Genomic DNA, 17,183 nt, shown 5'->3' on the forward strand with positions numbered 1-17,183 from the left:
ACTCCTGGGAAGTTTCACCACTGTTCCAAGTTGCCTTTGGATAATGGCTGTCATTGTGGTTCACAGGAGTCCCAAAGCCTTAGAGATGGCCTTGTAATCCTTTCAGGACTGATAGATGCTAATGACTTGTTTCTCATCTGTTCGTGACACAATGTGTTGCTTTCTGAGATCTTTTAGCCTACTTCACTTTGTCACACAGGTTCTGTTTAAGTGATTTCTTGATTTAACAGGTCTGGCAATAATAAGCGCTGGGTGTGAAATTCAGTGCATTTAAAAAAAAGATTTAATAAGGGGTAGCAATTACTTTTTTTTACTGCACTCACTGTATACTCTCAGTGTATACTGTCAGTAAGTGGACACTTAATTATTGTCCACTTACTGACAAATAATGAGGTCTTCCCATTGTGATTATGATGATTGGGATGAAGCTTTCCATGTCTGCTGGGGGCATGGAGCTAAAACAGCTAATTTCAAAGATGACGGACAGGCCCAGCGTGAGATAAATAACATTATTTTGAAATGTGAATCGTCCAAGGTTACTCTAGCAAAGTCCAAGAATAAAAATATGGAGTTGTTGTTAGTATAACAGACCCCCTTTAATGATCTAGGTGCGTTTGGCAGCTTTGAATGATAGCATCTATTGACCGGATAAAGAAAAAAATCCATAAACTGAAAACTACACACTAGGGCTGGGCCATATCATACCGTTCACGGTAATACCGGTATAATGTTGGGCAACGGCAAGAAAATGAAATATCGCGATAGGATATGGGTAAAACGCGCATGCGCAGTGCCTTTGTTTACATACGCACATGAAAAGGGCACGGCGGCAAAGGGCGAAAGCGGGTCGTTGAATGAAACGGATGAACCAGAATTGGTTTGTAAAAATGCTGCAACTTCAGTGGTGTAGAACTGGTTTTGTCCGTCAGATAGACAACAAAGCACAATTTTTGGTAGAGCATGCTAGTGGACCGTCGTTATTACCGTGTTTTTTGGAAAATACGGCACACTTAAAATCAATCCTTTGATTTTTCTGAAAATCGACAGAATCCTGTGTGCCTTATGTATGAATTCTGGTTGTGTTCACTGACCTCAAAACGATTTTATGTCGTACACGGCGCTCGAAAATCCGTCAAATGTTTTAGTACGACTTTGCTAAGCTACAAACCCGCACCGCTTGATGGATTGTCGGAGCATTATGGCTATATTAGGCAGGAGCCTCGCGGAGTGATACGTACGGTGCTTCAACATAATATTACCGTATTGTGTGTTTATAACCTCTTTTTAAGTTTTGTGGATATTATACATGGTTATGCTGAGGATATGTCGGGAAATTTCCACTGGAAATGCCTTTTGGTTAAACTGTCAGCAAGGAATTTGCATTTGCACTGTTACATTTTTATATAACTTTAATGCAAAAAACAGCTGCTTGTTTAAGTGAAAATGCATTGATGGGTTTTTTGCACTAATAAAATTGTGGAGTTGTAAAGTATTTTGTCTAGTGTCAATTATATTGTCGGTTATATCGTTATCGCAAATTTTCAAATCTATATCGTGATAAATATTTTTGGTCTTATCGCCCTGCTCTACTACACACAGAATGCTCAGTGGTGAACAAATAAACAAAGAAGGTCCCACTTTGTCAGTCACTGCTAGCCTAAAATCCATCCAGAAACACACAGAAACCAAAAAAGATCTTCACTTGATTAAACTGAGCACATCTACAAAATATCACACAGGTCGATAAAACACTAATGATTTATTCTGTATTTTATATCTACTTGCATTCAGTTCAATTCTTGCTAAATGTTGACTTTAAAGACTGGAGCTACATCGTCACGATAATACAAAAATATACAAGATAATAAAAAAAGCTTCATTGTTTAGAATGTTATTCAGAATACGTTGCTGGTTTCTGTCAAGTCATCTCCAGGCTCATAAAGAGCCACATCACACTGACCTCTGACCTCGGAGGAGAAGTGGGCAGAGTGGCGAGTTATAAACAGCTGCAGCTGCTGATCAAGGTCGCAGCACTTGAGGTCGACGTCCCAGGATCGAATTCCTGCCAGGAAGAAAGACAAAGATTGTTCAAGGACAACGTGATGCAGTGAAGCACAGGCATTGGTGAAACTAAGCAAACTTTTCTGAGCCTTTCTTTTATCTGTGTACTTGAGGTAACCTTTTATCAGATGCTGCTGTCGTGTCTTGACTTTCCTCAACTCGCTTTCTGAATTCTGTTTGGGTTTTGGGGAAGGTCAATGACCTGAAACCACTTCATATGTTCAAAATGTCCAGAAACTCAAAGCATCACGTGCTTTTCTCATTTCAGAAATACTAACCTTAAAAACCAGTGAAAGCACATTATATCCACAGCAGTATTACAGCCTGTGATGACTTTTAGTCAGCTAAAGGTTTCTGACATGACATCATGCACACATTGCTTGAAACTTGTCCACTATATTGGATGTAATACATTTTTATGAGAGTGTGAACAGGGTCTTATTCACTTTACCCTAAAAGTGAATAAAATGCCATTGTGTCACATGTCCAAAATGGCAGACGAGTTAATGTCACATGGCTAGTGGTCAGTTCTGTGTGGTAAAGGTAGATGTGGAAGCTAGCTGCTCAATATTGATGGGTCTAGCCTTGATTTTGGTTTTGGGGATTTTATGAAGGTCTTTTGAACAGTTTACACCCTGTTGTATGCTAATCTGCCTCATTTGTCTGGTGAACACTGTAAATTAGTTACACATAAGGTGAAAATAATTCAGAAATCCAATCCGTTCTTAGATTTCTTTAAAGCTCTGAGTGTTTGTAAAACCATCGGTGGGCTTATTAATTGTAATTGGAAGCCACAGGACTTTGCCTAGAGTTGGATATCTGACCAAACTGAGTAGAATAAGAAAAATCCCACGATCGCCAAGCTTTAGACGCCCTCTGAAAAGATGGGGTAACATAACAGAGAAATGAGCATCTCATCACACCTTTTCATTTAGGCTTTCATAGCTGACTAGCTATGACTGCCTACTTAAAATATGGTAAACTATCTTTAAAAGATTCTGAGAGTACAACAAGACAAATAATTGGTCTTCTTCTGTAACCCTTTCTAACTTTTGTTATGACATTTAAGAGTAAGCAGGAGTTCCTGTATTCTCTGGTCTTACAGGTCAAAAAATAAACTGTTCGGGCAGTTTTGTGTTTGTCAGCTATGTGTCTGACAAACACTCACCATTACCTGGCTAATCCCATTCCTACAGTATAGCTTGTGATAGTAGCAACATGTCAGGGGTAGGCTAATCTAAACGAAATCTATATTTGGAAAGAAAGAGAGAGAAAAAAATCCCATTACTCCAGCAATGCATGTGTAAGTCTTTCTTTGTAAGAGCACAAAAATCCAAAAGGGGCCACTTCCATGAGAAAAAACAAAACAAAACAGTATACTGAACATGTATATGTACTGCTTGTCCATTTTTTTCCCATATGGGCAGAGAGGTCCTTGAAGAAAACCTGCTGAGATTGATCCAGTTAAGTTCAAGACTGAATCTTATTGACTCTTCAGTCCTTTGAATTACAAGGCTCCAGTGCATCTGGCTACTAACCATGTGTTAGCTTGTTAATATGTGTAAATGGAGTGTTGATGGCTTATAACAAAAAAAGGCACGCTTCAACAGACAATAGATATCAAGAAGGTACTGAGCAGGTACTGCATTATTATCAGATAATCGGGGCAGCTCTCTCTCTCCCTCTCTCTCCCTCTCTCTCTCGCTCTCTCATCGTCAAACTTCAGAGGGAACTTATGTCAGATCTCATCCAGCAGGACGGAAACCAATGCACACGCCTCTCTCATCTCACCCACTTCTGGATTCCTTTACTCACAGCAAGAAATTAGATTTAAATTTTTTTCCAAATCCATACCCCTCTGCTTAAATGCCCTTAACAGAGTAGAAAATGTTCCATGACTACAGACTGCAGTCTGTGCACAGAGATGCTGTATCACTCTTACTGTTCTGTCTTTCTTTGCACTACCAGATGCATAAAAATGATAACCTTCTAGAGGCACAATATTACATTTTCATCACAATCCCCATGACAACATAACTGTTGGCATCGAGAGAAGACTAAAGGACAGGGCAAATTATGATAATAACAAAGGCCTTCTTATTTTTGATCGACCCATCATAGAGGATGACATCTGTCAGCAAGTTAATAGAGTCAACATTTCAACATGGCGTGAGGAGTTCCAGTCGAGTACATTTTTAGGCGTTTCTAAAGAAACCTCCTTTGTGTCTGTGCAAAAAACAGATGTCTGGATATGACGCTGCAAAATACGTAGGCAAGGAATACGATCTCTGGTACTGGAAGCTTTCTGGGTTTGGCTTCAGTTTGTAGTTCACTTTTAGTTTGTATTTTACTGATCAGCCACGTTTGAACAGGTTTTTGGTTGCATGCAGGTAAAACTGTCAATGTGGAGAACAAAAGAGGAAAACGCTTTTGCAGGAATGCAGTCTCAGAACCATCTGCTGTAAACTGACCAATTTAGCTTTCTAATAGCCTATATTTAATATCTGAGCAGCTGGGGCTGAAAATTGCCTGTTAGGCCTCACCTTGCTGATTGAAGTCACTGAAGTGGGCGTCTCGATCGCGTTTGTGTTACTATTTTGTTTGTTTTAATGGAATTATCTGTCAAACAATAATAACACTGAAAATAATAAGAGATGTTTGTGCTTTAGCACTGGAGAATGAAATTCTACAACATTATTATCTGTTGCTTAGCACTGACTTGTGTATCTGTGCACCGAAACCACTCAGTTTGCCAGCTAACGTCTCAGCACTCCACCCTCTCTTCCAGTGTGAAGAGTTGCTGCTTGTATATCACAATAGATTTGATATTTTTGGGTTTTGGTTTCCCCACATCTTTGTAACAATAAAATAAATCATTAATTTAAAAACCTTAAAAATATTTACTTATTTACATATCTATAAAAAGTAATTCGTTAACTGAACCCATTCACAAGTTCAAATAAGTCACCTAAACTAATGAGAAGCCTGGTTGGACTGACTTTATACATGCAGAAGAAAACCTCTGACTTCTGGTTGTCGGCATCTGCTCAAAGTGAGTCTCTCAGACAGTCCACGTTAATTTCAAATAAATTACTTATTTTTAAAAACGAACAATGCTCTTCATCACATGGATTGTAAGTTAATCGTACCTGTAGTTCCTAATCTTACTGTATGTAAGGTCTTCTTGTGAAACCTCTCCAAGTAAGGCATAGTTTTCATTCCCATGTTTAATGAGTGGCATTAAAATATCCTTAATGAGGCTAAAATTATGAATTAAACAGTTCAGCACACTGCAGAAAATGTGAAATATAAAATAAAGTCATTTGGTTTAGTCTTGTCAATGTGCAGAGTCAGTAGTGGGTTTATGAAAAATTCATGTTCATCTGAATAAGACCTTAAGCAGAGCACGGCCAGTAAAGCTGGCCAACAACCACCCTGTGTACTCTGGGAATGTCCCTATAATACAGTGTTTGGAGCTGCAGCAGGACAGGAGAATGGGAAGGTTGTTAAAGGCTAATAATAGCATAAAAACAACATATAGTTTTTGAATGAGTCATTTACTACACTATGTGTAGAATATTTCCTCTTTCCCCACTTTGAGATACGGAGAAAGGATTATAACTGCTTAATGCTGCAGACTGCCTACAGGTAGGCTTTATAGCAAAGTTTTTCAATAGTGTCTAAATGAATCAAATCCAAAATATGAACTTGCAGTTTTTTTCCAGCTCACAGCACATTTGAAGAAGAAATTATAGAAATGAAAGGATTTAAACAGAAAAGTTGGGCACTGATTCTGATGTAATAATCATTAAGCTGAGCGAGTGGTCAGCTTGTGTTCAATAATAAATACAAGTTGTTTCATGAACTACTGAAAGCCTTAATACTTCAATATCACAGGATATATAATTGTTTTTAAAAGCCAGCCTCAGTGTTAACTTTCAAAGCACCCATGGGCAGACTGGGGGCCAATAACCATCACAATCATACCTAACTAAACACCCCCGCTAAACATTATATTAATAAATCTTGCAGTAAATGGCAGTAATGAGTCTGTACTAGTGTTGATTTAAAAAAAAAAGGCACTACACTTGTCATGACCCTCTGAAACAAACTGTAGATTAAGTATATAGGTGTATGCATTAGTCTATATGTATAACAGAATGTGCACGTAAGAAATGAGTTAGATCTAGGTGATTGTAAAGGCTTATATGACATTTACACTAAGTGGATTGTTTTATCTAAGCAATCTTTTCATTTTTAACATCAGAAGGAGCCAGATACCCTGTAATCTGTAAAAAGGTGAATTTGGTCAATAGCCTCAACCCCAACTGGTGGTGACAGATGGCCCCGCCCCTCCCTGAGCCTGGTTGTGTTGGAGGTTTCTTCCTGTTAAAAGGGAGTTTTTCTTTGCCACTCCTGCCAAGTGACCCCAACAATCAGACAACTCTTGTAGTTTTCTGATTGTCTGGGTTTTCTCTTTTTTATTGTAAGATCTTGTTTTGATGTGATGCTATATAAATAAAATTGAATTGATTAGTAAAATAATCCAGTGTGTCTGCTGCATTAATGGAGTTTTAGAAAAATGCTTTATCTATATCTATATCAATATAATCCTCGGGAAAAATGTTGCCCATCCTTGTTTTAAAGCGCAAATGTCACTTGCTACATGAGCACCATGTTTGCTGATAATATAAATCATAAATGACCAAAGTGCTCAGGGGAAAAAATGGCATAAATGTGACATTTGTCAGTAGTAGGGAGATGTAGATCTCAGTCATTCAGATTTCAGTCAACTGATTTCGCTGTCTTACCCCTCCCAATAATCCTAACTACAGTGGTTACTGTATATATAAAAACAAGTTTTTTTCCATCATGGCTGGCCAGCGTGTTTTCTCCAATAGTTTGGACCAGATCCATATCCCCTGAGATCCCTATCGGTGGAAGACTGTTTACCTCAGCCGCCAATGCTGCATGAGAAGCATTCCCATCTGTTCACATCATTCTGGAAAAGGCTGTAAAATTTTGTGAAAAGAGTCCAGGTATGGAGTCAAAGAACCTCACTTCTGACTGATGACAGCGATACTGAGGTGAGCTGTTAAGGATATCGAGAACTTTTCTGTCAGTAAGCGCAGCTGCTGTTAGCTGCTGTTAGCTGCTGTTAGCCAGTGTAAGTGAAAGTACCTTTGAAGAAAATGTAACTCATATGTTTGTGAGAATGTAATCAAACTCAGAGGGAAAATGTGATTTTTGAGGCAAATAAACCTAACATTAGTTGGTATATTGTTAGTTTATAACCTGCTGTTGTTGGTGTTTACTCAGCTCTTGTTTTGGCACCTGTCTGCAAATCTATCTCCCTTTGCATTTTTGCTTCTTTGATGAAGGGAACTCCTTTGATGATAAAACAGGTATGATGCTTCATATCTTAAATTCTGAAGGTGCAGACAGGAATTGAACTCTCCCTCCACATGGGAATTTCTACAAACTGCAAACCCACTCCTCTGTATTTTAAATGGGTTCAATGTAAGTTCATTGAAACACATCAATTTGTTGGAAGACATAATCATACACTACTCAATGTATGTTTGTCAGTGTATGTCCTTTTTCTATTAAATCACCATAAAAACATAAACCGGCTGTACCTTTAAGATGATCATCTGTTTATCTCATTATTTTCATTCGATCTTTTTTAGTTATTGTTAGTTTAAAAAAAACTGTTAAGGATGTAATCATTTTTCAGTTCCTAACTTTTATTTTTCTTTAGAAAGGTGCCAAGTGTACTATGCACTTGCAAAACTAACCTAATAAAATAAGAATATAAAAGAACCTGTCATTATTTTTAATTTTTCAGTGTTTTCACATCAAATTCATTATCAGAACCTGTCTGATGAGGTTTTCAAGTTAACTGCCTTCATAAAGATCAGCACTGCAATGCCAATTTCTCATTATATTCTGACCTTTTGTATAAGCATTAGCCTGTTGTTTCAAAAGACTTGGGGCACGTCATGTCAACCAAAGGATTAACCAAAATGTGGCCATTTAACCAGCAATGAAATGAACCATCAGCTTTAGCAAAATGAAGATTCTGGCCTTTTGCTTTGATGAAATTACAACACTGCAGTAAGGGTGACTTGTTGCAGGCCTACACGGGGACCCTGCAGCTGAGGTGTAATGTGAGTCGACAGCAGGTCTTTTACTTTGAGTCACGCTTAAAACACCGACCTGGGAAAATCGATGCAGTAATGAGCTGAGTGGGTGTGACACTGAGCTTGTGATCACAAGAGGAGGTCAGACGGGACGCACAGGGGTTGATATGGCGTTGCAACGGGAACAGCTTAGATTGGCAACGGTGGCGCAGAAAATAGCTGACAAGCGTGCTCCTGAAACATCTTTCACACAACAAAGCATTTACTCTCTAAACTTCAGACAGCCCTCAGTGACAAGAACGACTGCAAGCTGCTGCAGTTCCACAGGAGAAGGAAGAGGAGGAGGGTTTCAACTCAGAGTAGCGCTGAGATATTCACCCGAGTAATGATGGCAAAATAATCAGTCCAGCAGGAAACTGAAAACTCTTCCCTCATTGTGTCTGGGAAACAGTTGTGTTCTTGTTGCTGGGCAAAGCCTACAAAGTTTGTGTGTTTACTGATTTGACTTGACATCACTGCAACAAAGAAGGAAAAAAACAAAAAAAACAAAAACACTATAGTGACACTCCAAGCACAAAAACACACTCGGATGCCTGAAAACACAAACTATTTTCTTTTCTTTTTAACTAAAGACTTCCTGTGCAGATTGTGATCTGCTGACATGCTGATTTATGTCTCTTTATCTGGTAAATGGTGAGTGTTTGTAGGTGTTTAGTGCAGTATTTGGAGCTCCAAGAGAGATTTTGGCCAAACTGCTGCACTATTAAATTCCATTCTGCCTCTTATGAGTCTGCAGTTTTTACAGCAACACTCTGTGGGTAAGGAAAATGCGTAGTGTCCCATGGTGCAATGCTGCAGTAACGGCTTCTGCCTATGGATACTATCCCATCATTGCGTCAAAACACGTCTCTCCTGTTGCTGTTCCATGTTTGCTGCACACTGAATCACGGAAGACACACGGGTAATAAAGCGGATGGACGTCCGTCACTCACCCCGCTCTATCTGCGCTCTGGCGGTGTCCAGCTGGTGCTCGGTGCCGATCTCCCCAATCACTAGCAGCATGTAGTAGCTGCCCCGGTTGAACGGCACCCCTCGCCGGCGTCTCCCCGCGCCTCTGCGGTGCCCTAATCGCCCCTCGCACCCCGGCAGCGGCGCGCTGAAGTCCTCGTCTTCCTCCACCACCGGGAGCGCACCTCGCACGGGGATCTCCATGGCAACAACCCCCGGAGCCGACGCCGGGGCTGACTCCATCGCCATGACAACTACCGGTGTGAACGAGGGGAAGAGCCTGGTAGGGTGGGGGCGGGAGTGGAGGATGAGGATGGAGGACGCTGAGAGGTGAGGAAGGGGAGGGAGGTGAAGACAGGTGATAGCAAACGGGCCAGAAATCCAAAAGAAATTTCCGCCTAAACTTTCAAAATAAGAGCGCTTTCGTGAAAGTGCTGTTTTATACATTTAGCAAGCCGGATCCAATCCGTTATTTTAGTTTTGTTACATTTGTGATGTTTTACTTATAAATCATATAAAATTATATTCAAGGTGCGATATGTGGGTGGGGGGGGGGGGGGGGGGAGAGAAAACAAATCTGAGCTGCTGTCAGTGTAATGTTTATCAATTCTGCAAGTCTCAATTTAATTTTATTTATACAGCACCAAATCACAACAACAGTCGCCTCAAGGCGCTTTGTATTGTAAGGTAGACCCTACAATAATACACAAACTTGAACTATGAACTTGAACTAACGTCAGATGAAAAAGAGCAGATGATTCTCTGCTACAGAGTTACGGTGAAGGAAATAATAATTTGATGATTATGATGATTATGATTATTCTGAATTTTCTCACCCTCAAAGAAAGGAACAGTCTACAATGTTAGATTCATTTTAATAGAGGGAGACAAAGTATCAATCAAAAAATTCACATTAAATATAAGGTATTAACTGATTTGTGTGTCACTGAGTGAAATAAGTATTCCTTCCCCTACAATCCAACCAGAAGTCTGGCTCCCACAGATTGGGTGTGTGCCCATGTGATATACGGTTTACAATCAATTAATCACAGATATACTACACTAAATTGGTTTAAAATCTTGAAGCACCTGCAAGGTCCCACTGTTCAAGCAAGCAGCAGTACAGGTCCATCTTAAATCTACCAGTAAGTGCTAAATGATTCAGTGAAGGCTTGGGAGAAAGTGCTGTGGGGGGAGAAGAAGTATAAATTGAGTTATTTTGCATAAACTAGACCCGCAATGATTGGAGAAGACAAATGCTTAGTGTTGTAAAGGTTCACCTTTCAGCACATTCACTTCACTGGATGCACCTTGTTTCTTTTCCTCACCTTTGATTGGGTGTGGTGCTTTCCCTTAATTGCGCTCACCTGCCACTCGTTATATAAGGACTGCACTCACCTACAGCTCATGCTTTCTTCACTCCCACATGGGGCAGCAGCTGAGGTGAGTTTCTGTATTATTTTGAGTTACTTAAAATCTCACTATTTCCTTTCAGAGATAGCATTCCATGTGTGTCTTTCCATTGCTCATTATTCAATAAAATGAAAACCCTGCAAGTGATTGCTGACTGTTCATTCTCATCCTGACCGGATGAGCCCCTGATGGTAACAATCTCCAACCTCCTCTGAACCTTCCTCCAAAACACTTAGTATGACCAAAGCTTCGAGTTACCAAGAAACTTAAAGGATTTAAAGTGTCTAAAAATAGGAGTGAGCCAAAATCCCTCATGAGATGTGTGCAAACCTGGTGGACCAAACATCTCACTGCTGTGCTTGCCAAAAAGGATTTCACCACCAAGTCATATTTTCACTCAGTTACATGCAGTGTTGGTCAAGTTACTTGAAAAAGTAATCAGTAACTAATTACTGATTACTTCCCCAAAAAAGTAATCCTGCTACTCTGATTACTTATTTTCAAAAGTAATTAATTACTTAATTACTTTTTAAAAACTATTTACAACCTGAATAGGTGATAAAGCGATAGATCTTTCAGCCCAATTCTACCATCATACAATGTAATCAAATGGAAAAGTCCCTTTTTAAAACTTGTGTTATTAGTTTTAATCTTTATGCATCAAGCAAAAATTTAATTAAATTTTATATGCAACATTCTCTGACTGGAAGAAATTTGTTTAATATTTAAACCTATTTTCTGCACATTCCAGCACATAAACTAATTTTTTGTGTTTACACTCAGTCTTTCAAATAGATGCAAGTAAAACACAGCAGAAAATAAAGTCAAAGACTCAGCGGTCCTTTTGCTCTATTTTCACCTGTAAAGCAGGAGTTGGGTAGGCGGAGGTTTACCCTGGTGCAGGTGTGCTGCGGTCAGTTGAAGAATCCGCGAGTTTGAGTTTCCCATTACGTCATAGCGTAATGGGAAACTCAAACTCGCGGATTCTTCAACTGACCGCAGCGAGTTTGAGTTTCCCATTACGTCATAGCGCACTTGGTGCTTGCTTGGAAGTTTAGGGGTTTTTTTCGCTGTAAAAAGAAGTTTTCTTCCCACGCACGATGGACGCTAATGTTTTTGTCACTTTTTATGGAATCAAACTCAAAGTAAGGTCAGTACTTCCACGCTTTAAACGCTGCACGCTCATACTCTCTCCCACAATGATATATTATCCATTGTTGATCTGCACACAGCTGTTGTCACAAACATCGCACTCGCTTACGTTTTGACCCTATGCAACCCGGATCCGATCATGGTATGACAGTGTGAACGGCACAAATCCGATATTTTCAAATCCCATCTGGGTCACTTTCGTATGTGGTAGCTACTGAATCCGAAACATATCCGATGTCTTAGAAAGCGACTGCTGTTTGAACAGTCATGTCGCATTAAATCAGTCTTTTACGTCACTGACACAAGACAGACGCCAATTATCAGCGCCGGAGAAGACATCGCAAACGCTTCCTGGCCAATAAGTGTAGATGTTAGTGAAACTGTTGGGAAGACAACAAACGTGAACATTTTATTTGTACTGTATAATCTGCAGATTCTGACAAATCTGCAACTATCCTTTGAAACACCGCTCCTCTAAAACAGCAATAAGGATCATTATTAGGTCATCTACATTATGTAAATAACAAAACTTAAAGCAAAAATTGGGAAACGTAAAGTCCGAAGTCTTTATATTAAGGGCATCAGTCAAACAATATTGTTTGCTCTGGGTCTAAACAGAGCACGTTGTGTGTGACGTTCTTTTGCGCATGCGGGCCGCTTTGAGCGTTCACACTAGAGCGCGTTTGCTGTCGCAATTTATTTGTAGTGTGAACAAGCAGACAAAAAAAAAAAATCTGATTTGATCAAAAAAAATCGGAATTGAGCATTAACACCTGCAGTGTGAACGTAGCCTAAGGAATGTTGACAACGCAACCCGGGAAGAGAGTTACACCTCAGGAAAGATTTTTATAGCCATATAGATATTACACTAGCTACCAAAGCCCACAGGCTCGTTATTAACAGCAGAGGTGAGGCAGATCAGTTTTACAAATCAAAATTAAGAAAAACTAAAAGCATAGAACTGTAAGATCAGAGAAATTCTTAGGGTAGCAGGGCTGAGACTGCAACACTCTTATTTAAAACACTTTATTAACAAACAGTGATTAAAACAGGCTCGCTACCACAGTGCTACCCTAGTAAAATAACTCAATAAAATAACTAAACAAAACGGTGGAGACAGACCAGTTGAGGAGGCAACCTACAGAGAGGAGCGTCCAAGGGTGCCACCAATTACTCACCCGTGTAGTTCCACTGCAAACCTCACTGTCACTCACATTGCACCATTTAGATTTCAATCTACCCATGCCCGGTGTGTACACTCATGCATCGGGGAGGGGATTCCACCTCACGTGCCTAGCCCCTCAACAAGCGGCCGCACCTCCACTAAAGCAACAAAACAAAGCAATAACTAGTTGAACAAATTAGTAAAAGATGAATAAAACAAAGACACCCTAAGTTACAGTTCTTTATAAAAGATTGATTAAAATGTATAAAACAATTTGGAGTAAAAGACCATAAAACCAGGAGTCAGGTGAGGCCACTCCATAAACGTTTGTAAGATGACAACAAAACAGAATAAAACTAAACAATACAGCAGCAGTATGGCACAATCCTGTAACAAAAGAGGGAAACAGTCGTCAAGGTCCACTCTACTACACACAAACACAACACAAAAGTCCCACTGACCACTATCTAAAGGGCAATACTGAAATGAGCAGCTTTCCTGAGATCTGCAGTGCTTAGCTGCCTAACGCTCTCAGCCACCTTGGATGGGAAAAGACTACCAAGTGCCTCCACATGGTTGTGAAGCACAGCTGTTTCTTATAAGGTTGCTAATTATCAGCTGGGAAGGTGTGGATGTTAGTGCTGCATTTGCGGACATTATGTAAAATCCTACCCCAAAATCTACTTCACTACATTTGTAAGTGTGCAATTTTACAGTCACCAGGGGATCAAACAATTACTTCCCCCGACTGTAAATCATATTGTAGAAGGTAACAGCAAGTATCAAAGATTAAAGATGTCTGTCTTTGTGGCATCAGTCTGTTAGAGAAAGTGCTCTACTGCCTGTCCAGTAAGTGGTGAAGAGGGGGGTCAGGATTATCCCTGATGGATAACAGTTTGTTCACAGCTCCAAATGTTTCCATTTTACAGCCAATCACAGAACCAGCCCTCCCAATCAGTTTTTTCAGTCTTTTGGTGTCACCAGCTTCAATGCTCATCAGACCAGAGCAAAGTGTCCTGTCTGCCACAACAGACTGACAGAAAATTCCCCGCATTTTGATTGAGAAGTTGAAGGATCTCAGCTTTATGAAATAGTGCACTGTGTTGGTTTCTTTGTACTCCTCCTACCCTGCACCTATACATCTAACCACTGCAGAGTATTTGTGTAGGTGGCATGGCCTAGACCCAGAGTTGTACTGGAAGTCTTAGATGAACAACATTGACGATTTCTGTAAATATTTGTAAAGTAAGATGAGCTAATGACAGCCAATCACAAGTATTTGCCCTCAGTGTCAAAGTCACATCCACCACTCACTTTTCATGGACTGATTCTGTATATAGCACTTTTCTACTCTACCTGAGCACTCAAAGCGCTTTATACAACTTACCTCATTCACCCATTCAAAGGGATTGAACGATCAACCTTCTGATTAGAATGTGACCTGCTCTACCTCCTGAGCTACAGCTACCCCATGCTTTCAAAACGCCAAGATGCTAACACCGAAAACACTTAGCTCAGAACTTCATAACACGACTTCACTAACCAGTGGATGTCATGTGACCGTCTTCACTTTTTATACCATCTATGGATGCAGCACTTACAACGGTTACACGTTTAATACAATATCAAAAGCATCGAGTGTGTCGTTCACAACATTGTTGTAGATTTTCTCCGGATAACCCTCTCCCCACCCGACACCATCCTTCAATGGTAGCCTGACTCAGCAGAACACTGTGGCTCAACCAAGCCTCCAAATGCTGACCCAGCCTTCCAGCTCCCCGTACTTCAGTCAGATTGAGCATCCATGAGAAGTATGAAGGTCCAGACTGGCAGCACACAAGTCACAAAGTCCTGGTGTCAGAAAGCACACGTTACCCCCAATGTCATGTATCCATGTGCCAACAGGTCAGAGCTTTTAACTGGCACAAAGGGGACCTTACACAGATGGTTTACGTGTAGCATGTTTATGCCCACATGTCTCCTCTTACACTGTATGAATGTTCAATTAGGTTTGTTTTTTGTTTTTTTGTTTGTTTTCTTTGTTTTGTCGTGGGGTTGTTTTTTTGGAGGGGGGGGGGGGGGTTAAAAGCAAAACTCTAGGCTCTAGGCAAGTGAGAGTTATAGAAGTAAAGCTTGATCAGACTGCTCTAAACATCAGTCAGGCACTAATTCTGCCTCCCAGTCTTAACTCTGGATTCAGATGGTGTCTAGTAGAATGGATGCAGTGCAGAGGACTTATTCAAATGATCTGCAGAAAATTCAAGTTTCTTCAGACTTTAAATGTCTTTAGCACACAGTGAGGACAAACTGATGAAAACACAAAAAGAACACAGCATTAAAATAGGCTTCCTTCCTTCCTTCCTTCCTTCCTTCCTTCCTTCCTTCCTTCCTTCCTTCCTTCCTTCCTTCCTTCCTTCCTTTCTTTCTTTCTGCTCACACAAATGATCCTCATTCAGCTTTTTCCTGGTTGACCTTGAGCTTGGCACATTTTGGAGCGTAGTGGAGGGAATCTCAGCATAAACTGTCAGCACCACACTGAGAGGATAACACGAAGGTTTGCATCAACTACTGGCTTTTGTCTCCCTCTACCTACAAACAACCTAATACCTGGCAGGAGCTGGTGGTGAAGGACTGAACATATATGACTGTTTATGCATTTACATCTTTTTTGCTTTTGCTCAATAAGCATCTTTCGATGCCAGTGTTAAAAATAAAAGCAGCACTTGCGCTTCATCATGTTTGGTAAGGTTACTGGATATTACAGTTAGCTGTCTGTAATATCCAGTAACTTTACAGGAGCTCCAGTCAAAAAAGGCAGAAATAAACTGTGTGTAGCATCCCACCCTGTGTGGATACCTCACCACAGGCTTTTGCTGCAAGTCTCTCTGACAGTGAGTCAGCACTTCTAACCACACAGCACCTAACCACAGCCATGCTTCCCTCTAGTGGTAAAACTACAGTCTTTTGTCTCACCACACTTTAGCAGATGATGTAATCCATGTGCAGTTGTATTATGTCAAGGCTGACTCACCTGAATGTACAGTGCTGGCTCTTTTTATAAACTGGAAAGCATTTCTTGGTGTATTTGTTTTTCTCCTCCGATGGAGGAGGAGGAGAAATGCGTCTTTCTTTAAATAAATTGACGATTATTTTATTCACACTGACTTGCTGCTATTCACTTGGGGATCCGATATTCTGATCTGGTCAGTACTTCAGAGAAGTAGCAGAGAAGAACATTTTGATGCACAGTTAAGATTAAAGCAGCTAACGTATAGCAGGGCTCTACCTCGCCATCTTTTGGACAAACTGTGTTTAAAAGCCATTGTTGTCAAACTGATGCTGAAACACTGCATCTCTGTGACACAGCTGATTACTTTTTTATTCTACACACATCAACCTCAACCCCAGAGAACTTTTTAAAACTGGCAGAATTTATATGTGACTCAAATGTTGTGAAACAAGTTGTGAAAAATATCAATTAAGAAGCCTTAAAAGTGCTTTTAGTTAACTGTAAGTACATATATTTTAATAGTTGTGCAAATATTTTTTCTACCTTGGCTGAATTGACTCTTTTCATTGAGAGTACACTGGAATAGCTGCAGGATGTGCACAGCAGTTCCTAGTGGATTACTGTTTCCTTCTGCAGCTTTCACCTTGCGCTGCAGACGTTGATAAAGAGAATCTCTGTCTCCACCTTTAATAACATTAACAGTGCCTGTCTGCTCGGGCAGCCATGCTGTCTGGTCCCGTTGTCGATGGCTTTATTTGATGGAAAGTAGTTTCAGCTATTTTGAGCTCCAGATGGAGGCTGGAGAAAGCACACAGACAGGCAGGCAGATGGTCAAAGGAGAGCGGTCATGGTCTTAGCGCAGACTCTCCACAGACTGTCTGGATCACTGCAGACCCAACCTGGTCACGTAGGTCTCCCTCTCCATCCACCGAGGAGGGGGATCTATTAAAGACCACTGTTGTCTACAGTATGTTGCATTTAGTTAAATGTGCTTGCTAATTAAGATTTTAATTTAAATAATCTTATATCGATTCATTAATTCCTGAAATCAATTTTTAAATATAAAAGTATTTTTCCGAGTATGAAAGAGGTAGCCACCCAGGAGTGAAGTAACCTGGCTGCACATGAACCATCATGGCTACTCCACTGAAGGCGCCACCAAGCCTTCACTGTCTCCAGTGAAAAGCTGGACAAAAGCAAAAGCATATGGAAGATGTGCAAAATGGAGCTG

General features: G+C 40.3%; 1 protein-coding gene across 1 annotated transcript in view; it reads right to left on the reverse strand.

Moving 5' to 3' along the window:
* map1ab (microtubule-associated protein 1Ab) overlaps positions 1-9,476 on the reverse strand; it is a 96,313-nt gene extending 86,837 nt beyond the window's left edge. Inside the window, exons 1-2 of the mRNA XM_026175173.2 lie at positions 9,197-9,476; positions 1,961-2,062 (exon numbers count right to left, since the gene is read on the reverse strand). Of these exons, the coding sequence (XP_026030958.2) occupies positions 1,961-2,062; positions 9,197-9,461 (367 nt within the window). The 5' untranslated portion in view covers positions 9,462-9,476. The remainder of the gene's footprint in view (positions 1-1,960; positions 2,063-9,196) is intronic.
* Between the last annotated feature and the right edge of the window lie 7,707 nt (positions 9,477-17,183).

This window comes from Astatotilapia calliptera, chromosome 7, assembly GCF_964374335.1.
Source record: "Astatotilapia calliptera chromosome 7, fAstCal68.1, whole genome shotgun sequence".
Classification (NCBI taxonomy): domain Eukaryota; kingdom Metazoa; phylum Chordata; class Actinopteri; order Cichliformes; family Cichlidae; genus Astatotilapia; species Astatotilapia calliptera.